This window comes from Calliopsis andreniformis, chromosome 8, assembly GCF_051401765.1.
Source record: "Calliopsis andreniformis isolate RMS-2024a chromosome 8, iyCalAndr_principal, whole genome shotgun sequence".
NCBI lineage: Eukaryota > Metazoa > Arthropoda > Insecta > Hymenoptera > Andrenidae > Calliopsis > Calliopsis andreniformis.
The window spans coordinates 9,850,991-9,874,704 of NC_135069.1; the positions used below are offsets into that span (position 1 = coordinate 9,850,991).

At 31.1% G+C, this 23,714-nt stretch overlaps 3 protein-coding genes across 5 annotated transcripts in view; 1 reads left to right on the plus strand and 2 right to left on the minus strand.

Annotated features, from left to right (window-relative positions):
- Positions 1-443: 443 nt before the first annotated feature.
- On the minus strand, positions 444-4,746 carry LOC143182079 (acyl-CoA Delta-9 desaturase-like). Its single transcript, XM_076382821.1, has 5 exons — positions 4,587-4,746; positions 2,805-2,935; positions 1,731-1,936; positions 1,438-1,620; positions 444-750 (listed from the first exon to the last, which is right to left on the minus strand). Exons 1-5 carry the CDS (start codon positions 4,723-4,725, stop codon positions 444-446), a joined length of 966 nt encoding a protein of 321 aa, XP_076238936.1. The 5' UTR covers positions 4,726-4,746.
- Positions 4,747-5,555: 809 nt separating this feature from the next.
- On the minus strand, positions 5,556-21,977 carry LOC143182434 (acyl-CoA Delta-9 desaturase). Of its 3 annotated transcripts, XM_076383412.1 has the most exons (8): positions 21,867-21,977; positions 21,234-21,671; positions 15,490-15,626; positions 13,856-14,208; positions 11,223-11,353; positions 8,589-8,794; positions 7,673-7,858; positions 5,557-6,943 (listed from the first exon to the last, which is right to left on the minus strand). In XM_076383412.1, the coding sequence occupies exons 4-8, from the start codon at positions 14,115-14,117 to the stop codon at positions 6,631-6,633; spliced, it is 1,098 nt and encodes a 365-aa protein (XP_076239527.1). In that variant the 5' UTR covers positions 14,118-14,208; positions 15,490-15,626; positions 21,234-21,671; positions 21,867-21,977; the 3' UTR covers positions 5,557-6,630. The 3 variants fall into 3 exon arrangements, with proteins under 3 accessions (XP_076239528.1, XP_076239527.1, XP_076239526.1); XM_076383411.1 differs by having other exon boundaries at positions 21,234-21,916; XM_076383413.1 differs by lacking the exon at positions 15,490-15,626 and having other exon boundaries at positions 5,556-6,943; positions 21,234-21,916.
- The window catches only part of LOC143182433 (acyl-CoA Delta-9 desaturase-like), a 39,286-nt gene continuing 36,171 nt past the window's right edge, over positions 20,600-23,714 (plus strand). Inside the window, exon 1 of the mRNA XM_076383410.1 lies at positions 20,600-20,668. The gene's annotated coding sequence lies outside the window, so the exon portion shown is untranslated. The remainder of the gene's footprint in view (positions 20,669-23,714) is intronic.

Sequence of the window (23,714 nt, forward strand, 5' to 3'; positions counted from 1 at the left end):
AGAAATTTGTTATTCAGTGTTGATAAAAACCAAACAAAGTTGGAAAACGTTTATATTGTCATATAATGATGTTAATCAATCCAAATATTGTAACAACATTATAAAATATTTTCCATTTTCGTCTCAATCTGACTTCTGGTCAGAACATGTTTCTTATTGTTCGATAAAATGTTATTTTTTCTGTAATTATTCAAATGTAATGGAGCCAAAAAATAGCCATTATTTTTGTCTCTAAGAAACTGATATGTGAGCTGAAGTTGACATGGAAATGGATTTCCAGAATTTTCACTTAAGCTACTTTGTTCTTTCGATAGGATTGCATAACGCGAATGTTTAAATCACTACAAAATCTAGTGACAAGTTATGGAAGTAAAGTTAGAAATAAGTTTCTTACATAACAGTGTTTTGTCAAATAGTGTAGACGTAGCTTAACATTATCGAATTTAATGAGACATCAGTTTCTCCCTCTTCGCGTCGAATTCAGAGATACTTTTGAGTTTACTTAGCCCCTCTTTCAAACTGAATTTCTTGTTCACTACTTGATGAATGATCTCCCTCAAATTCTCGGTCGAAACTGTTCGCATGGTATGAACCCAGCCAAGCTCGTACCACATTTTGATGAAGAATGTACTGCAACTAGCATTATATGTGCCGAATTCACCGGTTTTCCAATCCCATGGCATCAAATAATGATATACTGGCCAGTAGGACTTCGAGAGGACGAAGATGCTTAGATTCTCCAGTTCTAAGCTGAAATATTTACCAGTATACAAATTTTGCTAAATGATCGAATATTAAATGAATATAACTTTTCTGTCTACACTCCTATCGCGACAAAATTTGATAATCAACTATAACTGGTATAATTAGAGAGAAAGGTTTAAATATAAATCAAAATCAAAAAATGAAATAAAATAATTCAGTTGATAACTACTTGAGATGTATGTCGATTAAATTCTTTCACACCTAATTAACTCAAATGCATTTTATGGTTTGGCTATTTTATCACGGGATTCTACCAAGTATAAAGATAATTGTTTAAACAAATAAACGAACCACTCATGCACTTTCTCTGAAATATCACTGAATTACCATCCATAGTTATTCTGTCTATTTTTACGATGTGCCACAACTGCAAATGTCTGAAAAGGTATGTAATTTACAGGAATTACATTTTCTATTATTTAGCATTAACTAAGAAAAAAATAAAGTTTATAAAGGATTAAATGTGTGTAAGGAATAATCATACTAGAAATTTTAACAAGGTTGGTAGTTCTAGTGATATTATAGAATTCTATAAATTATTATTATCCAGAGGATAATTTGTTTCATTTAGCGTGTATACCATCGTTGTCGATAACAACGGTACCATGACTTTTCGGCATCTTAAAGAAAAGTTTATATAGCAAACCGAGCGTATCTAAAATGAGTATTAACTTAGTATCCACGCTGCTCCAGATTACAAGTGCGCTGTTCACCAGCCAAGACACGTTCATCGTGATCACGAGTCGTAGAATTCCAGTGGTCAGCACGGTAATTGCCATTGACTCGTTCCAATACTCCAGAGGCGCGTTCAGTGGTAATAGTAAGCCAAATATTATGAATAAAACCCAGTAAAATCTGAATAGAAGAAATGATAATACGTTTGATAGATTTTTGACTTATTTCTGTGACGTATACAGACTGTTCCACAACAGTTGTTTACGATATGTAATCAATGTAAGACTTACTTCTTTTGAATTACAACATATCCATCATCTTCTATGTCACGCATATCGATGTCAATTTTTGCCTGATCGTAATCAACATTTGGCGACAAGATATTGCTTATGTAGTGGCTGTACAAAAATCCTTTTTTATGGTTGTATGGATCCTTGTCGGTTCCATAATATTTATGGTGAAGCCTGTGATACAATACCCAGTCGTATATAGGTCCCTGTAAAGAGCATGTTAAAATTTTTGATAATTCAGATCGTAGATCTAAGTTATCGAAACATTATTTGTACATTTATTAATTTATTCCACCGACGAAATATTTCTTCTTAGAGTATGATTGAAACTAATTGTCAATTTTTCTGAATTCAAATACTTAAATATTTAAGTGTCTCTAAATGCTTGAGTATTTAAGCAATTATGTGATGCATTTGTTGCTTTGCATACGTACAGTCGTATTGCTAAGAAAGAAAATGTATTTTCATATTAAACTAGAAAATTCATGTTACAATAAAAGAATGTTTTAAACTCGAAGAAAATCTTAAACTAGGTATTTGTATTAGATTTTTATATGTTCACAATTACTTATATGTAATTGTGTTTTCAATACGTGGACAAAAGTGCTGAAAAGTTTACAATGCAAGCGACTATATGCATCCAGGGTGTTCGGTTACAATACAAAAAGAATTAAAAGATTTTATGAAGCCAGAACAAAAGGATACGTAATTGAAATAGACTCTACAGGTTTACTTTTAATATACTATTTTAATAGAACGTTAAAATACGGAGAATTGCTTAGTATCACATGTTGCTAAATACTAAGGTAGAGGAGAGATAGAAATGACATGCAAAGATGGAAGCACAGGATTATTGATCGATTGGTATTTGTTTTATAACGTTTCTTACATTCGTCTTGTGTTACGTTTGTCCCTGGTCTGCCCTACTTATTTCTAGCCAAATTAAAAAAGGCACTCTGACTATAGCCTCCTTTTATATTGGAGTCTCCAATATAAAAGGAGGCTATAGCCTAATCATTTTGTGTTGAATTTTATCGAAATAGACCACTGTTATTATCACCTTGAAAAACTTACCACTCCCGCGAGCGTGTGTGCCAGCATGAGGAAAAGTCTTAGGGGTCCCAGTGCTACGAATGCCCTATGCGCCCATAATCTATGGGCGCCCACAGTTACTCCGAGAGAACCAAGTAATGTGATGAAAATTGCTAAAATATTCAGTAGTTGAAGCTTGGAAAATAATACTTTGTCGTAATATGCATTAAATTACTAGTATTGTAGGTCTGCTAATTATTAGATAAGGAGGAAATGTAAGCTACACTCAGATAGTACACGTCTTGAAGTCATCTATTTTATGTACATTTTATGCCTGAACGTCTTATGACATAATTTGGACGTCTTTAAAACATCCAACAACGTACGTTTCAAAGACTTCCGAAATTGAAGTCCATAAGATGTCTTAGAGACATATTACATGGACTTCTTGGAGACCTATGTTTTTGGATGTCTTAAAGACGTCTAGTTTTGTGTGAACGTCTTATATACGTAATTTGGACGTCTTTAACACGACTTATGAACGTCCTTTAAAATGTCCTAAAGACTGATTCGTAATTTCGGATATTTCAAAGACGTTTTTAAACATTTTTGGAACTTTACTGAATTTCTTCAAGACGTTTCTGTACTATACGCTAATTTTCTAGTATTTTTCGTCTATTCTGTAATTAATTTTAATAGAGTTTTTGGAACTCTGGAAATATTATAATGGTACTTAATTTTTAGCTGATATAATGGGTTACACTATAACATGATGTGAGGTGATAGTCGAATGTATTCTAACATAGTACCTGTACAAAACGTTCGTAATATTTTAATTTACAAATTTGTATTGATTCTCGACGAATATTTCTCACGTCAAACAAAAAAATTAATTCAGTGTAAATCTTGTAACCCCATCATACTACCAAATATTGCTTGTGGAATTAATCCCTTAACGTACGACTATATTAAAATGAATTTTTCGTATTACTTAATTAAATTAAGAGATCATACAGAAAATAACTTATATTATTTTCGAATTTAAATATTTTTGTAAAGTGAACAGATTGTTAGTTCAAACTATAAGATTCAGGCTCTAAACATGTGAAGCATTTCATGCGAAATGGGACACTTTTTCTAGTAACATCTTAAATCTTATTCAAATTTGGATATGTTGTAGTTTTTAAACATTATTAACGTATCTCAAAGGGTTTACGAAAATTTAAAAATTTTGGATTATATAAATTTTGTCGCAGTGTTAATTTCAACGAATTTTCATAGAATCAATTTTAAAATGACCATATTTTTGAAACGCTCTCCGTAAAAAGAACAAATGGGGATATATTCTCATTTTTTTAGATTTTTAAATTTGTCTCCACAATAAAGAAACGCATTTATTTAGAACAACTGCAAGAAACATAATTAAAAACAATTTTTTTAAACGAAATAATTTTTATTTAGTACTTTAATGCCTTCGTTATAAGCGCACACAAGTTAATTCTCATGCGTTTATGACTTCAGGAAATATGAATTTTTGAAAAAAGAGTTAGCCCTCCATTTCAAGCAGTTTTAAAATTCATAATTTAAAAAATTACGGAAAATCCTTTGAAATATGTTTAAACATCGCTAAAGTCTATAACATATCTAAATTTGAACAAGATCATAAATGTTACTCCATAAAATGTCCGATTTCGCATGGAATGACTTATAAGCTTTGTGTAAAATTCATTTTATTCATTCTCACGACCATGTTAGAGACGTATTTAACGTGGAGATCACACAAAAGTGCGTCATATGAAAGAAAAAGGTACGAAAGTGTCTTACTAAAGAATACAGTCATCCATTTGGCAGCAGTAATTGATAGCCACAAACCATAGACACCGAGAACGTGCAGGTGAATGTACCACAATACAGCCGCCCACTTTATATCCCGCTTCTTAGGTTTCGGTTTCTCACTGGACATCCTGGTATCACGAATAAAGTAGGTTTGACTGTGTGATAAATCGAAAGCTAAAGATGCTTTCAGTTCTTTTACCTACTTGTCTGTATTAGCTTCTAAGATTCTTGCGAAAGATATGGATCACGACACACTTTGCAGACGAACAGTTACATGTATCGATAAATTTAGAGAGCGAAGCTCAAGAAAAAATTATGTAGTTGCAATTGGAGTCGTCCGATGAGCTTCGTTTGAATCACCTACTCCAAAACGCACTCCTGAAGCATACGCGACAAACTGTAACAATGACTACCTATTTCGATACACATCGATTGACTTCGTGGCCTTACTTTGAATTTCATTATCCGATATTTAACATCGTCATTTCCTTTGTTTTTGGCGTCGATACTTACGCTCAACGAAATCAGTGGACTTATTATACTTTCTTGATTATAAAAAATTAAATATTCATTATCTGATTCCTTCACGCATTATCTAATAGATTTTGAACTTTGAACAGCTTCTACGCCTTTCATTTTTGTAAATCATTAATGAATTCTAGGGTTGAGCTTTCTAGTTTGTTCTCGTATGAATGATGAAAACTATCTGTCAAATTTCCAAAAAATTCGAGTTAAAGCCTTAATTAACATTTAGAAATTTGCAAAAAAAAGAAAGGGCATTAAATTTTAAAGTATGGAGCATGGGATTTTGGTCCCTTAAAATATTTTAATTAAGTGTTATATTTTGTTGAGAAACCATAACTAAAATATAATATTCAAATAGAGACTGTTTTCATTGAATTCGTAGAAATAAATTTTTTTTTGTATGTAAGAATTTAACTGTTTAGAAGTTTAGCAAAAAGATTTGATTCTGTTAAATAGTTAATCGTATTCTTTATTTGTTCCTGTGAGGTTAAAGCAGCATTCGAGTTGATTCCATGTTTCTGTCTAGAAATAATTCTTGTTAACTTAATTAAATAATATAATCGTGCACGAGCTTTAATAAGTATTTGTTGGTTTGAAGCAACTCGTGCAACAATTTCGTAAATGAGTCTGCTCGTTTCCTGAAGGACTGCCAGGCTGTCTGAGATGAGTGTATAGATACACGCAAAAATATTTTTGATACGACACATCGTATTTTTAAAATTCGAGCGAAGATTGGAACAATTTTCGAATAATACTTATTTATTGTTTAGAAACATTGTACTTATATCTCTTTTCTACATAACCATACAAATGGTTTGATTAAAACAGAACTTCCAGGAGTGTCTCCCTAAATTGAACTACAAAGTGTTACTTTCCAAACATTTTTTATCCAAAATATAAAATAATCGATGAAAAATTCTTAGGAATGTGATAAACAGTGATTGATAAATGTTACTAAGAGTAGGTAGTACCCATTAAAATTACTTTTTTTCAATTTCTAAATATTTTTCCCAAAATAAGGATACAAGAGGTAGAAAAAATAATATAACATAATAAATATGTATAACAAGAACTTTTCTTTCTTCGTTTTGGTAGTAAATTAATTTTATGTATGCGATAATTTAATAGATGATTTACAGAATTGCTTTCTTATGTATAAGTAAATGGTTTCGATAAGTAACAAAATGTTTAGGTAATAAATACTCAAATTTCGCATGAAAAAGGAACCAAAAGTCCCTTTGCAAAATACAAACTCCATAGAAACTGATACAGAAAATTAGTACCAAAGATACACATCTGTACGTATAATTTGCATAATTTGCTTTAATTAAAACTACCATCAAACTTCAGACGTTTCATCCAGGATGAAGTTTAGCATACTTTATGCACAAAGATCGACGCGATAACATTGCAAACATTTCCTATGCTTAGTCCAATCGCTTGATCCATTTTCCACGGAGATCAAATAATACTTCATTGATGTCCACTCTTAATAAAATAAGCACCACTATTTTCTTTTGTCCATGAGATTTAGCTCTTGGAGATCTTCCTTGGGGATGTCAGCATCACCGTATCCCCAAACATGGCTGCCATCCCCAGATCTATTCGCTCTTCGTCGAACCATCGCTGGTGACACGTACTTCCGGTCGTAGGCCCAGCCGATCCGCGCGAAAGCATCAATAAAACCAGTGGTTACGTTAAAAGAGTAATCTCCCAGTTCTCCTGTTTTGTAGTCCCACGGGAAAACGTGGTGGAAGTTGTGCCAGCCTTCTCCAAGAGCTGCAATTGAGACCGCCATGTTCTCCACTGAGGAGATGTATCTGAAATTTATTTAATATTTAAAATTGTTTATGTATTTTTTATTTATTTAATGCTTTAAACCTAGGGTTTATACAGAGTGCCTTACGTAACGAAGATAAGCTATATCTTTAAAATATTTGTAGATAGAGAAAAATGTCATAGGGCAAAATTGTATGATTAAGAGTGGAGCATGTTTTGATATTAGTTTTTTGCAATTTTTTGCATCACTGCAACTAAAATATTCATTCATCTGTTTTTTATATCAAACTGCATGCTTTTAATCCATGCACTTTTTTCTCTTCTATAAAAAAATTTTAAAAGACTTATGCTCTGAAACTACAAATTTAATTTAATTTACTTTATTCTAAAATAAAATTATTTTCAAATAAGATAGTAATTTTAAATATTATTTGGCAAAACTTAATCCAAATGAAACTTTAACAAACAAACTTTATTTTGTTTATTCTCACGGAAAATATGTTTTTATCATCTACTGATTTTCATACAAACTATGCTTTTTATTTTTATGGCATTAGAATTTGATCAGTGTTGTATGTAAAATAACTTAAAACCAAAATTAACAAGCATAAACTTAAGTCTGTGTTATAAGAATTATAATTAACTGATTAAAATTTGCTGAAAAATTCGGATTCGATTTGGATAGCTTTGGCTAAGAATTTCTGAAATTAGTTATTCTATTAATTTAATATAATTCACAATTTCCACGATTCGAAATTTCGAAGACTCACTTGTCGTACGGTCGTTGTCCCCACATATGCGCGACACTGTTCACAAAAAAGGCTATGTTCAGGGTTACGCAAAACCGGAAGTTGAAGTTCACCCAAAATGACGTCCATAAAGATTCTAACCAGAAGTAACACGGCACGGCGACCGGAAATCCAATAGTTAAGAGGGCAAACAGAGGAATGTACAGTCTGTGAATAAAAATTATGTTGATTATTTCATATCCACATCACTGGGATATCGAGTACATAGATTTGATCATGACTAGAATTCTATTTTGCACAAAGTGAACATGTTGACATTGGGACAAAGAAGACAGGTTGCTGATTTTCTATTCCTTTTTTAAATAATAAATAATTATGTTGGTAATCCACCTTTGCTTTATTTATATATGTATACGATTTCAACGCAGCATACCTGTCTTCCAAATTAATTTCTTTAGGATCGATATCAGATTTCATGATCCCATCACACGAATATCTAAGCTATGCCAATAAAATCAACAAAATAAATCTCTTTTCTGGCTACATTAACGCGTGTAGACAAGCAATTATAAAAAATATTAAATGATATCGTCTACTGCTAATACGCGTTATCTGTTACATTTAGTTCAGCGCTTCTTTGCTGTTTTTTTTTGTATTATTTTAAAATCTAATTTCTGTTTAATATTCATTATTGGCCCTATTTATATCAGTGGACTTATCATTGCCCGTAAATAAATAAATGAGTAAATTATCAGATATTATATAATATTGCTTTTATCAAGTGTATCACTGAGTTATAGCATCTGGTCTTCATTAATCAATTATACGTTCGAATAAAATGAAAGGTCGTAAAGAACGTGGAAACGTCATATGACGATCAATGTATTAATTACTTTTTCACGCAATAGCTTTTAAATATGCATCATTACTGGCGTACCTTTTCTGCCACATAACAATTGGATCGACCTCCAGGTCACTCATATCGACGGCTTTGCGTTTCAAAACGACATCGGAATGCGGCGTTAGAAACAGCCAACCAATGTGAGCGAAAAAGAAGCCTCTTTTCGCATTGTGAGGATCGGCGTCGGTTTCGCTGTATTTGTGGTGCACTCTGTGGTCCAGTGCCCATGCGTACACGTGTTTCTGTAGGCAGAAATGAGAATGAGTGTATGACAAAAAATGAATTCCTTTTAATGAGTTAGGTTTTTCGTTTCTACTACACGATAATAGTAAAAGTTCATTCTTGCAATAACGCTTAATTTCTTCTTGTGTTTGTTATGAGCTATTTTGTATTATTGTATTTTCCAAAATGTTAATGCAATTCATCTTTACAACAGCAATTTTTATTTGCATCAGCTGATGCATATAGTATGTACAATATACATATAAACTATAGTGCATAAGTATTTGGACATTTTCACATTATTGAAATATGTAAAATACACCAACTAAAATTCTAAAATATAGTTTTGGCTACAAATCTCATTTCAGACGATTATATAAAGTTTACAAATACCGATGGGAATAACATTTAATATCAGTTAGTATAAATAAGAAAGTGTAGGTATTTCATACATTTCGAATAATGTGAAAGTATCCAAATACTTATGTACGGTAGTGAACATACATATGTAACATTGTTAACAAATAACGTTACACGTTTTATTTGTTTTAAAAAGTATTCGATATATTTAATTTTAATGATAAAAATGACGAGCAAAAACACATTTGATGAGAGACAAGAATATAAAAAATTCATATTTAACATTTTTGAGAATAGAATAATCGTTGATATATATTATAATTTGTTGATTATTTCTTTGGTATTTAAATCTTTTTTACACAAACTGTTAACCTACATTCTTTTTGTGTGAAACTATTATATATTCGACAAATTTTCATTCTACGTGACTTTTATTATTAGTGTTATATTTCTTTCTATTTTAACAACAGTTATTATATTAATTACAGTGATACATTTTCCATTCGTTCTATTGAAATCTAGATTCTAAATAAGTAAGTGTATTCTTAACTATACCTTTTATTAATTTCGTAGAAAAATGACTCGTGTTTTTAGAGTACTTTACAATTACAAATTACAGTTAATATTCAAGAACTTGCTTTAAACGATTGTTAAAATTTACTGTTCATGCACAACGCTCACAGTTTGAAGTTAATTAGCCTTGAACTTAATTACTCGCACACATTTGTATAAACTATTTATATTTGTCTAATTACATATATTCGTAAAAATTTGAGCAAGTATTTAATAATGCACAAAATAAATTTTATAAGATAACAAAATATCCGCGAAAATTTGCGAACTAAATTTAAATACTGTTTTGAAAAAATTATTAAGACCTCACACGAGTAATTAAGAGTTAGATTTAAGAAATCATCTTCACAAATTGATCACGCTTTTTTAAAGTATCTCTAAACTCTAAAATTGCAGAACAAATTTGAAAGTGAGTTGAGTAGGCGTGTACTTGACACTGATGTTTTGCGTAACGAATTTCTACCGACACACATTTCGATTAGCTCGTTTCCTGTTAGTACTTAATTATAAACTGACTCTTAAAATAAATTCATAATAATATACTAAATATTCTTTATATATCCTTATTAATCTACGAATGTTCATAGAAATTCGTATTTCAAAATACAAGTAAAAAAATGAAATCTAAAAACAGATCTGCTTCACCTTCTAAATGCTACAACTTGTACTTTACTTCAGTTACTTCATTTTATACATTTAGTACTTTCTCACATATATTTACACTTCTTATCAGAAACGTATAAACATCCGCATTATAGTTACCACACTTTCTTACGTTTATTCGGCAGAAATTGATAGTTAATACCAATCGTACCAGTAAGACCTGATAATGAGTAAGTCATTCATGAGAAAGTAAACAAGCCATTTCGAAGGTCCATACTCGTGAGATCTGTTACGCAAAGTATCACTTGAATACATATATATATATACTCGGAAACAGTAATGTTTCGCTGTAGTAAATACACACATCAAGTCTGTTGGCCTTCGTAAAACCGCGTTTACTTAGATCCAATAAGCGAACGAGAAGAGGCACAAACGAGTGTGAACGAGCTTGAACGAACATCGTGTCAGTCGATGATAAATCACATTCGAATTAAATGTTACTCAAATGAGTTTTTATTTGAACTATTTCATGTAATCTTCTACTAAGTATTACTTAACAAAAAATCACCTACTCGTAAATAAAGAATAATTTCTTATTGGAATAATCTTCGATTGAAGGTAAGATGTCTGAACATGATATAGATATTCTACTGATTACAATATAATACAGTAAAATATGATTCTAGCACACGTTCAGCTTAATATCTTCATGTGAAAAAGAAATTATTCTTTATTCACGAATCAGTCATTTTACTCGTAATTTCTATTGGGCAGTGTAGCAAAGAGCTTGCAGTAGAGTAGTAGTAGAGCGAATTTATTTATGTACATTTTTGTCGCATGAAAGATGCAAGTGAGATAATCTTAAGAAATATAGAATATTGTAATAGAAAATTTACTAGGAAAGTTACTAACTTGACCAGTTATGGTGAAGAGGAAGACTAGTAACAAACGCAAGGGCCATTTCGCTTTGTATGACCTGTGGGACCATAACCTATGGGCTCCTGCGGTTATACCAAATCCAGAAATGTTTATAGTTGCAAATGCTGCAATAAAATGCATAAGGTATATTTAGTTTTAATTTTAAAGCGGTACATTTATTTATAGTTCTAACTCTGTAACGTCATATATTGTATTTGTATTACGAACATCGACACATAGCTAAATTATATGTGCAGTTAATATACAGACAGAACTGGGCAATACGAGAGGAGTGATAAGCATGTGTAGAAATGAACTGTAAAGTAAGCTGTAAAATAAGATCTTTTGATAAGAAGATTTCTTAATTGTCGACAAAATTGAATTTAAAGATTCATGGAATAAACAAGTGCTTGATTACCCACTTTCTTAAAATTTCCCGAATCTCGCTACAGTTAGAGTATTTACTCGATATAGACTTTTTTCTTAATTACAACTACCACTACAATCGTCACCTTATCGGAAACCTCTCGAATAATGAAGATACGTATCTTGAAATGTCAAAATTTACAGTTTTCGCAGAAGATAATCATGATAAATACTATCTCAACTTTATCTTTAAATTGATATCAGTATCGATAAGAATAAAAAATTCGAAAGAGTGAAATTTGTGTATTGGCTTTTACGAAATTGCTGTCAGTGTTTCTAATTTGATAAACAACTTAATTTAATATACAAAATGTAGCGTTATATCTGTGGCTGTAAAGCAAAATGACTTAAGTCACATATTTTTGTTTTCGAAATATTGACTTTTAAAGTTTTGAACTTCAATACTGTTTTAAAGACTTGTATCTTCTTGATCCATTATTTTTAAGTGAAACAATTCTTTTAATGCCAATGGAACAATTCTTTTGAGCTTTTCTTTTTAAAAGTATAAGTCAACTGAGGACTTAACTCAAATTTTTTGAAAATGTGACCCAGATCGATTTGCCTTACAACTACAGATATAATTTATATAGAATATAATTTAAATTAAGGTTAAATATTTATAATTATTTGTTTTCGCTATTAATTGAAGATAGATACTGCTTGAAGAGTCTGTCAAGACAAAATCAAATCAGTTATTGTTTCACAAATCAAAATTACTTACACAAGATTAGCTCACTCGTATCTCTTATGCAGTCAAATCTATGAATAATTTTATTTGTTATGATGTATACTTTTTTAATGCACAAATATTTTTTACTTTATATAATTTTTGTATCATAAGAAACAGAATTTTAGCTGCTTTATGGAAAATTAATCGAACAACGAATTAAAGCAATATTTTATTTGCACATATACTTGTAGCAGGTTTAGGTTTATAAAAAACAGTAAAACTAAGTCCTTACTTTTAATATTTCGATAATGATTTTTAAACGAGTACCTAATATGATTGTAAACAATTAAATAAAACAACTTATTTAGAACATCGTTCGATTAAATCTATCACTGATCTATTAGTCTACTCTAATTTGTAGAATTCGTCGCCAAGAACGATGTCATAGATTAATAATAATCTTGCAGGAAATAGATGTAAGCTATTTTTGTCCGTGGTCTGAATTTTTGCAATGCGAACGTGAGTACGTCAACGTACGTACAAACTCCTACACAGAAAGTCACGTATCATTTTTATGTATCGAAATAAGTTTATGAAAGATATTTCGTAGTACAAAACGAATAAAAATTTTTCTTTTTACTACTTTAATAAACAGAAAAATATTTGTACAGAGAAAATAAGAAGCAAGTAAATCATATTAACTAACATTTTCTTAAGAACTGTTAAAAGTAAAATTTTTTTTATTTATAGAATACTGTAGTCTTCTACTTAGAAATATGGTAAATGTATTTTCTTAAGCAGTACATTTTTTCGTTTTGCAATATTTTACAATCACAAAACTTAAACAAAAGTTAAAGCTACATAAGCAATACTTATTATACAATTCATTCAATTACTTTGCTTTCATTAAAAATTGATCCATTGAAACTTCTTAATGTCAATGAAAACGATTGAAAAAATTGTTAAAGAATTAAAAGTTGAATTTACGATAGATATAAAAATTTGACTTTGTACATGAAACTCCTCTAATAAGATTTACAGAAACGAAATGTGTTTCGGGAATTAATCTTCTATTACTTATCTTTTCTTGTATTCCCACGTTATCAAGTGATTAATAACGAATCCAGCTAATCAGAGTGTAAATAAGTAAATACAAATTCAGAACTGTACTTTCAAGTGTCACACGAAGTTCTGCCATTTTTATTATGAAATTAAATTCCCTTTCCAGGCAGAAGCAAATTTTACGCAAGCCATACGATTAGAATATCACAGATACGTGAACTAAAATTCTACGAAATGTGTCTCATCGATCAGATTAGTTTGACTTGTGCTGTGCTCAACTGTCTACTTCTATCTTCTGTCTTACTTCGTCAATTATGTCAGTGTTTGAATTTGAGATAATTTAGTGTCTCCTTAGTCTAATTTATAATTAAAATAATTTTAATAAATAATTTTAAATAATTTTAATTTAGTTTTCGCATTTAGAAATGAAAAATTGCTTTCATAGTTAACATGCTGAGATTACACATACCCCACAAAGTGGTTAGAAGTTTCGCTTCCGTGAAGATGAGGTAGAATCCATAGACACCACCAGCGTGAATAAAAATTTGCGCGATCAGGTCTGGCCATCTGACACGAGGAACATATTCCGCCTTGCTGCTGCGATAACTTTCGTCAACCACCAAGAAATCATCGCTTTCCGCTAGAGTACGGTTCTTTGAATTAGAGTCCTCGTTTCGCTTCTCTAAAATTTGACACATGCTTGGGGGCACTCTTTCGTCGTTCGGTGACATTTCTTTTTAGATCTCTTCTTGGTTTAAAGCTTTAATCTTCACGGGTTCTGCATTTTAACTCCTTTTAGGATAAGTTACAAATTCACTGGTTCTGCAATTAGAGTATTACAAGACATTACTGTGTGAAAGAGGTAAAGTGTGTTGGTAATTATAAAAAGTTGAATTTCTCTCTTATTTTTTAGCGTAAATCGATGCAATTCCAACTAACTGATAAATTAAATTCTTTTTTAATTTTTGACTTAGCCCAATTTCATAATTACTGTTACAAATGTTGTCAAAAGGTGGAAACTAAGTTGAGAAGTGAGTTTTGATTTTAATTTTGTGTTTACGTTTTATATTGTTGGATTTATTTTTCCTTTTCTTGACTTGCGATTCGATTTTTATACATTTCATTGTTGTAAGTCTTGATAAATGTTTAATATTTGGTTTTGTAAAAACTTTTATGCATTCTTTGAGATTTTAAATTGAGTCACCAAATTGATTCACTCAACATTGGATACGTGACACATTATTTGAGCATTTTGTGGTGGTAGATATTTTTGTAATGGAAGGAGAGTAACTGAGCAGAAAAATTACAATTAATATTTCAATTTGGTTCCCATCTTCGGAAAGCAATTGACCAGCTTCTAACACTGCTATGTGCACTAGCAATGACTGAGGAGAACTAAACGATACGTTGATGCTTTAGCAGAGAATACTATCTATCGATCGTAAGTATTATCACTTGTGGCATAGGAGTAGACATTGATAAAATTATTTATCTTCAAATATTCCTGAATTAAAATTTTTGAAAGTTACATAGGTATAGGTAGCTCATTTTCAATGGAGAAATTTTGTTAAAATAATGAACAAAATCTTCTCAATTCTTTCCATAATTTTTATAATTAATTATCGAAATAAACTTATTAAAGTGATAGAATAATTTTTAATTATTTAATTTATATTCTTCATAAAATTTTCTGTTGAATTTTCCATATCACTTCAAGGGACAAGGTTTTGTAATAAAACAAACAGTTTTTAAGTACCATATAAAATAAGCATTAATTCTTATGTAATTAAAATTATCCAATATTGTGAAATCATTGTACACTTTTGAGTATTTCTCACTCGATCTATGTATGTATATTCAATATCGACAAACAAATTAAAGCTAGTATTTGATTTAAGTGTATGAACTGATTTCAATATTCTTACAGTAGTAGGATACAGAGAAGCATTTAGTTTAGAAAATAGTGACTTGTCTAGGGATGTCGAGTGTCGACGAATGTTAAGGCAGACACGAACATTAATGAAGAAAACAACCCCTACAGAGATGTACTATAGTTGATATCACCAGGCTTGACTATGTGGAGTGGAATTGATATTGACGTACCATTGGAACAATAAAGATGTTGCTCCAGTGTTGAAACCAGGATCGTTTACTAAATCGTTCACAAAGTACTCTTGGTCTTCCTTATTCAAAAATTATAAATTATCTTTCTTCAATGAGATTTCTCTTCTTTCTCTAATCTGAAAGTTGGAGAAGAAGCCTATTATTATCAAGAAATAAATGTTTTAATACTAATAAATTGGCTTCTGATGAAAAGAACCAATTAAATTCAGTCGACTTAGTGTCGATTTAGTGTAATTATAAGTTTAATTAGATACGATATGGCTAATCTTAAAATGCCAGTGGTTTAAAAAATATAGTAAGAAATATAGTAGATGATATGGTGGTATGCATAGAAAATTATAGTTATTTACCACAGAGAATAAAAAGCATTCGGGACATATGTAACAAACGTTATAAAACAAATACCAATCGATTGATAATCTCGTGCTTCCATTTTTGCATGTCATTTCCATCTCTCTCTACCTTAGTCTTTGGCAACACGTGATAATAAGCAGTTCTCAGTATTCTAACGTTTTATTGAAATAGTATATTAAAAGTTAATTTGTAGGGTCTGTTTCAATTACGTATCTTTTTGTTCTGACTTCATAGAATCCTTTGACGTTTTTTGTATTGCATTCAATAGATATTGGTCTTATAGGTAGGTATAAAAATTGTTATGGTTATAAATGTAGTATGTAGAACACGTTCATGAGAAATACTGCTAGTAGGGATAATACGATATTCTTCTATATTCTTTGGTTTAGCGCATATGTTATTTTAATACATTTTATTAAGGGAAGAATTTGTTAAGTCACATTTCCTAAATTTTATAGACGAGTGATTTTGAAGTTCGAAACAGAACACTACGTTCTTCAATAGAACAATTAGAAACTACGTAATAACTTTGAATTTTTCGTTAGTTTATTAAATTATTCTCCTGTTTCACATAGGCTTGTCAAGTTATGAAAATAGTTATTCACATCGGGGGGCTTGTCAAGATTTTCAGCTTTTCAACTTTGATATACAATAAAAGCATTCTCTTTTGACTATCATACGACATAAATAAAAAAACAGAAAATGGACAAAAATAGAGTTATTAAGTTTTTAAACGTGATCTTCAAATATTGGATTACTGTTTACAGAATCCCCCACATTTGTAAAATAGAAACAGATAGTGGGCTGGCTTCTTAAAAATCTACGTTAAGTTCATGTTGATATTTATACTTATTTTTTCCTTCAAAATAAGTATATAAGTATATATTTCAAAAGTATTCTTTCTATTACTTAATTCAATTTTTAAACTTAAGTAGAATGTCATCATCATCCCTCAAATTATCGCATTCTATTTTCGTCCATAGGGGTAGGGACAAAAGTAATAAATGATATACTGTAAAAAAAAGTTTATTTAAAATAATTGGTGTAATATATTGCTAGTTTTTTGTTTGATTACATTGTTTAATAATGTAGGTTTACTGTACTGTTCGACCTTTTTAAAAACATTATGAAGCTTAGAAGTTACAGAGTCAAAAACTCCGCTATTCTCAATATTTTTATTGTATTGTATTTCTATGTTATAATTATATATTATGGTTATACTGAATAACCATAACTCTTAAGAAACGAGACTGTGCATAATCGAGACCCAATTAATCAAGGCTCTACTGTAGTAAAGAATGCAAACTGCTACTGTTGGAAACAGCAGAAGAATATAATTAACGTAACGATCAGTCCCGAGTGGTTTAGAATTTAATTAAGAATAGTTACGTGACGTGTTCAGAAAGCTTCGTTAACGTTTTTATCGATTCCTTAACACACAGTTAGTTTAGGCATCACTGAATATAAAATGATTCACACAAACGTGATACGAAAAATGCTCATTACTAGCATATATTACTAATAATATCAGATTACAAAATAGATTTGCAATGAATGCAAGTGTGCTTATTAATTAATATTACTGAAACCAGATGGTATTTGATCAAGGTTACAAATGGTCAAACAGCAGTATAAAAAAGAAAGTTTTATCTGGCTTTATCGCTTGTAGACGTTTTAATGCTGGAAAGTTTATCAACTTTGTCAATGTGTCAGTTTGTTGGGGTGTTTTTAAGTTTATCAGGTTACTGCTCTGTTATTATAATGAGTTATTTCTAATAAATACCTACACTTACAGTGATATTAATATCACATTAAGATTTTGTTTCATAAAATAAACGAATGAAAGACAACTCTATTGTTTATTATTGTTGTAGTATATTATGTACATGTACTTATGTAAGGAAATCTTTGTTTTCGAAAAGTTTGAGTTACTTAATGTGAATTCTAGAATACTTTTGTTATCTATTAACATCTTTTACTGGTATTCGAAAAATTTTTAACATATTAAATTTCCTCAGAGAAAGGAAGTTCATTAACAGATTGATGCAAACTTTTGCTATTCTTACAGCTGTTTCGCATACTTATACCAATTTCAAAAATAGAATCTCTGAGTAATTTTACAATAATCGTTCGATCAAGTAATTGCCATGTAATGATTATTTTTAATAACAAGAAAATGACATGTGACATGTGTTACATATCAAGTTTCGAATCTTTTTCCAAGAATCCAAAATTACATGAATTTAAACAGCAAAGTACCAATGAACTATTTATCAAAAAATCGAATATCAAAACTTGTGTCATTTAACAAGACGAACTTAATAAATATTAATCATGACACGTGAGCAAGGGAGTAGTCACGAAATGGATGACTATGTGTTTTCAATCGTGAGACGTAAATTCTTCATTTAATGGTGTCCTCTATACTTAACTATAAAGCCTCCAATCAGAATTTATTGTCGGGAATTTATGGTTCAGGGCCGAGTTGCTTTTCCTTCTGGTAGCTCATATCGATAGAAATTTCTAACTCGTTCTTTAATACAGAAACATTAAAGAATCGACTGACAAAATTTATAAATTCACATCTCCTGCGTACTATCTTTTTTCAAAGGATAATATAAACTGAACGATTTCGTATTTGAAGTTTTATTCTGTTTTATGCATCCAGGGAAGTATCTCATTCAGAAAAGAAAAGATGTAATAATATTAGGGGTTTATTTAACTCTTCTCTGTTTAACAAACAAAACTAGAATCTAGTTTTATTGACAAATTCCCGAATTTCAGTATTTTGCTCATTGAAAAAAGAATGTTTGTTAAGACTACTCACGACGTTCGCAATTATACATGTCTGTCTTACAGAACGTTCTACTGGAAGTGAATGATTTTTAAGGAGATATCGTAGGAAGATAAGCTTTTAGGTCTACTACTTAACATTACTTAGAGAATTGTTTCCACTTGTGCACCTTTGACCCTCTAATAGATCATTCATTTCTAGTCACATGACATCAATGAATTTTTAGCATCTGGATAAGGTTACAATTGAAAATTTATTAGTAGTATTTAAAAGAGTTCATTTCAACCTTGAACGAGAATTAGTTTGGAGATAGATACTGCTGTAGTTAACCTAACAGTACAATTATAAAATGTAAAATACGAGAATTGATTGATGATACTTATCATTCATTATCACAGCTGAAGAAGGTATTATGTTTCAATCTCATTAATTCTGACAAAAATTGATATCAACTATAAAAGTTTAAATAAATAATTTTCCGATCAATATTACTTCTTTTTAAATAGATACTTCATTTCATAGACATTAAAAATTATGGAAAATTTTGTAACTATACTTAGTTTTGGTTAAAGAAACCGAATTATATTTTCGTATCTACAAATCAACAGCTGTATTAAAATTCTAAATTTCTTATAACAGCCTGTATACTTGGAGCCATTTCAAGTATACTCAAGTATTTATTATGTTATTACAAAATGTGATACCTTTATCTTAAATATTCACCCAGCAAATTCAAAATACTTATGCTTAGTTTTAATTAGATCTTCATTGAATACTCTCATAAAAGAGTCGGTGCATAAATTAAAAAAATTCACTTTCAGTCATACAGGCACTGAGTGCTTTGCAACGAACAGTACAAGCGAATGGGAAATAATTCTGCATATGTATATTATCAGCAATTTTTTGATAATGCGTTCCAATTTCGAGAAAATTCAATAGACTGTTCGATTCAGTATGAGTTCACTGAAGTACGAAGGGAAAGTGTTACATCCTATACTATAGTAATCACGTTTAGGCTGGAAGAATAGTGGTTTTGTTTAAACTAAGATCAAATAAGAACGTAAGCAAATTGAGTCAGACATATATTTCCTTCACTTCATTTTGGAGTAAAGTGAATAGATTAAGAGATTAATAATTGGTTATAAGTAGACCAATAAAAACTAAATAATTTTCGGACGAAACGTAAGAAATTTTTTGAAAGCCCTTCGTACAGTGTTGGACGCCCAAGGCGTGCACAGGAGAAAGGGGAACTATCCTAGTCAGACGCAACTATGCTTATGCTTACGACGGTATGCGAGAAGCGTGTCCCTTGTCTCTTCGTACCCCTGAAGCACCCAAAGTTGTTACGAGACATCTTGTATACAGGGTGTTACAGAACTAAGTGAGCAAACTTTGGTACCATATACTACACCTCCTAAGGGTAAAAAAAGGTCATATAAACACAGGCCAGGAGACTCTTCGTTTTCGAGATATAAATACTTTTTGTTTATCTCAAAACTTTAGCAGATATCACAGATATCACATCAGCAGATATCACACGTAGGATTACGTGAACTAGTAACACCTTTTTCTTATGTTAATAGTATGCCGATATTCATACATCTCATGCCGCAAGGAAGTAATTTTCAGTAATTTCTTTGAGTAAATTACAAATTTTGGAAGTATTCAATTACAAACACAAAACATTCGTATCTCGAAAACGAAGAATTTCTGGATCTGTGTTTACATAACCTATTTTCATCCTTAGGAGATGTGGAATATGACATCAATGTTTGACCAATTATTTCTGTAACACTGTGTATGACCTAAATTATTTTTAAACTTTCTTTTATAATGAGAGATGATGTGAATGAAACTCTCAGTTGGCTGCTGACCAAACATGAATGAGAGAGCAGTGACGTGTATAATGTATGGAGTAAATAAAAAAAGAATTCAAAACATTTCTAACATAATCGTGGAAGTGTAAGGAGTAATTTATTCAGTACGATTTAGTTATATTGAAAATTTGCAGTGAGTACATAGTCCTTAGATAATAGTTATAGAAGTCTGCTTAATAGAAGTTCGCAACTGAATTGCGGCATACGTTCAAGTAACTCATTTCTATTTCCATATTTTATTAATATGATTAATAGATAGATTGAAATTTTGGGTGTATTTTTACGACGATACATAAACATTCATTCCTTTTTTATACTGTCTCTTCATGTTTATTGCTCAAAGATGCTTACTCAATTATTGATAGTCCCATTGAACATTCCACGCGGGTATTACGAACTTCAATTGCAGTCGAACTCGAAGTACAGAAAACTGCCATAAAAATATGCAATATTGTACCATTTCTACGCCACACACTAGAGCAATAGAATACATCTACGAATTCCTATAAATAATAACACTCGTCATCATTTCAAGGCTAAATCTAGAACGAAGCACAATTCCGTGAAGTAGCTAACTAGCGGAACGTGGCGTCAATTCCACGTGACACCCTAGTCCGAATTTAACGAAACCTTGACGAAAAAAATTCTCTCATAACTGGACACTCACGAGGTTAAAAATTGTTACAGAAATAATGTACCTGAGTCGTGTACGTAGAGTCCCCGACGACGCAACTGATCTGGTCACTCGGTTATATCCAGGAGCACATAAAAACACGCACGAAGCTTCCTCAAAAACTACGCTTTCCAAACTGGAAACTTCGGTAAAGAGATCATGCTATCGCTTTCGTATTTATCTTCCACCTGAATCTTCTGCTCCTCCGCTTATCTGATAGTCCCACTTCTCTTTGATTTTCTAAAGCACTCAAAGCTCACCAAAAGGTGTCAAATATATCCTTTTGACGCAACTGAAACACAATCGGCGGCGCACAAATTCTTGACACAGAGTTAATACAGCATGATCTGTTTCTGAAAGTCACTGATGTGCACGTTGACATTGCGTTCGAAAATCGCACGAAATCCGCTGTAGATAGGGATTTCCTCTACATGGGTTCTCCGAACCGATCGATTACACCCACCTGCAAAATTCAGAAATAATCTCGATCAGTTATCGGTCTGTGATTCGAGGAAGGGACGCGTAGGTTTCAGCTTGGTGACACAGAAGCGAGTTGCGCAGTATACAACGAGATTGTTATACTGATTCCACGAGTTCCAAAGATTAACTGGAGAACGTGTCGCGATCGAGGTGAAAACTTTAACGCAGTCCGTAACACCTGTTTCTTTAAGATAGGATCTTGCCGAGCTCCACGCTTCGCTCCACGCACCGCGTAGAGTAAACACTGTTCGCGACATCAACTTACGCGCCTTGCCAGCTCTCGAAACGGTTCGTGCACGCGAGGCGCGCGCGAATTGGCGCGACACGCAGGACATGGTCGTAGATCATTCAAACTAATCGAACAGCATGCTGTGCGATTAATTGAATTTTCGGAGCAGTCGCAAAGTGGACCTTCAATAGGACAAGATAATCTCTTGTAGTTTCCATAAACACGTTGGTTACACTTTGCATACTATATGGCCTTGTATTTTCAATCATAAAATAAAATAAAACATTGAAGTTAAGGAAACTTACCTAAAATTCTTTTTCCTTTAGAATGTGCTGGAAAAGGTGAAGGATAATAAAAAAATATGTTTCTTTTCTTCATATTTTTGTGTTAGATATATATTATGGACCATATATACATCATTTACATTTCTTGCAAATATATTAACTTTTACAGAATGGATGTATGAAAGAACTCGCTGTTTCATTATTTAAAGTTTCAGTAGGAAAACTTTGATGATTTGTATCTGTAGAATTACAGTGTTTTTAAAGGGTGTCGCAATTTAAGAAGTTGTTAATCCTGAGATATGTGCAAAAATGAAGACTTAGACTAGACTAGAGTTATTTTTTGAGAGGTTTGAGGAAAAGGAGTAGGATAAGGTGTCATCAGTGTTGCCATATGCCAGGACAAAATGTCTTCCAGTGAAGTCCTATAGTAAAGGAGTGGGGGTACCGCAGGCAATGCAGTCAAATACTGTGCGGTACCCCACTCTTCTACTCTATGACGTCAATGGAAGACATTTTTTCCCGACATATGGCAATAGTGGGTGTTACAGTTAGTTAATAAAATTATAGTATTTAATAAGAACAATGTCAGAATTCAAAATAGGACTATTTGAACCCCTTTCTTGTGGGCAGTAATACAAATAGACAATATTATATTAGAAATTCTCAACATACAGAGACTAATAACTAAATTGTGGAAAAAATGAAATATATTTATTACCAAATGATTTATTAATTAATGAGTTTCTATCAAAAAAATTTTCCTTTGAATTTTATTACATCATAAATATTTTTCTATTTTATAATTTTTTTAATTTAGCATTATTACTTCTTTCTGATATATCTACATTTTTTTACATCTATAATTTTTATCAAAATTTGTATGCTCGTTTTTAGTTAGTCATATGAACTGATGTTTTATCCATATGTTTCTCAGAACACTAACATTCTTAACAATTCAATAGTACTTCAGAGACGTAGCTGCAGGGTTATTAGTAATAACTTAGTGTGGATACAGTTCAATGTAGTAATAAATGTCAAGTATGGGAGCGATACACACTTATGTGTATGACTAATACGCTTTATCTAACGCAAGATTAATATCCATTATGTAAACATTGTAAGGACTATTACCGATAATCTTGATAATGTCTCTTACTGGTTTTAAATACTTATGTATATTTTCTCTGGTTGGAAATGATACAATTTCACATGATTATTAATATGTAGGTAAGTTTTCTTAACTTCACTGTTTTATTTTATTTTATGATTGAAAATACAAGGCCATATAGTATGCAAAGTGTAACCAACGCGTTTATAGAAACTACTATTAAAATTATGAATATTTTTGATGGTCGTTTTGGCATTAAAATAATTGTAAAAATTCAAGTAGATGTATCAGATGTTTGATAATAACCAGAAGAAAATTTAATGGGTGATTCTAAATGATAAAATAAAATATAGATCAAGAATGCTAAAATCGTGGTACAGATTTATTATTAAGGATGAAAAATTT

Excerpts from the sequence above, each read along its gene's own strand:
- LOC143182079 (XM_076382821.1), bottom strand. The coding sequence starts at position 4,725 with ATGTCCAGTGAGAAACCGAAACCTAAGAAGCGGGATATAAAGTGGGCG. Across the intron at positions 2,936-4,586 it reads ATGGATGACTGTATTCTTTA|CAATTTTCATCACATTACTT; the intron begins GTAAGACACTTT and ends TGAATATTTTAG. Across the intron at positions 1,621-1,730 it reads TATGTTGTAATTCAAAAGAA|ATTTTACTGGGTTTTATTCA; the intron begins GTAAGTCTTACA and ends TCTTCTATTCAG.
- LOC143182434 (XM_076383413.1), bottom strand. The coding sequence starts at position 14,117 with ATGTCACCGAACGACGAAAGAGTGCCCCCAAGCATGTGTCAAATTTTA. Across the intron at positions 11,354-13,855 it reads ACTTCTAACCACTTTGTGGG|CATTTGCAACTATAAACATT; the intron begins GTATGTGTAATC and ends ATTTTATTGCAG. Across the intron at positions 7,859-8,588 it reads ATTGTTATGTGGCAGAAAAG|ACTGTACATTCCTCTGTTTG; the intron begins GTACGCCAGTAA and ends TTTTATTCACAG.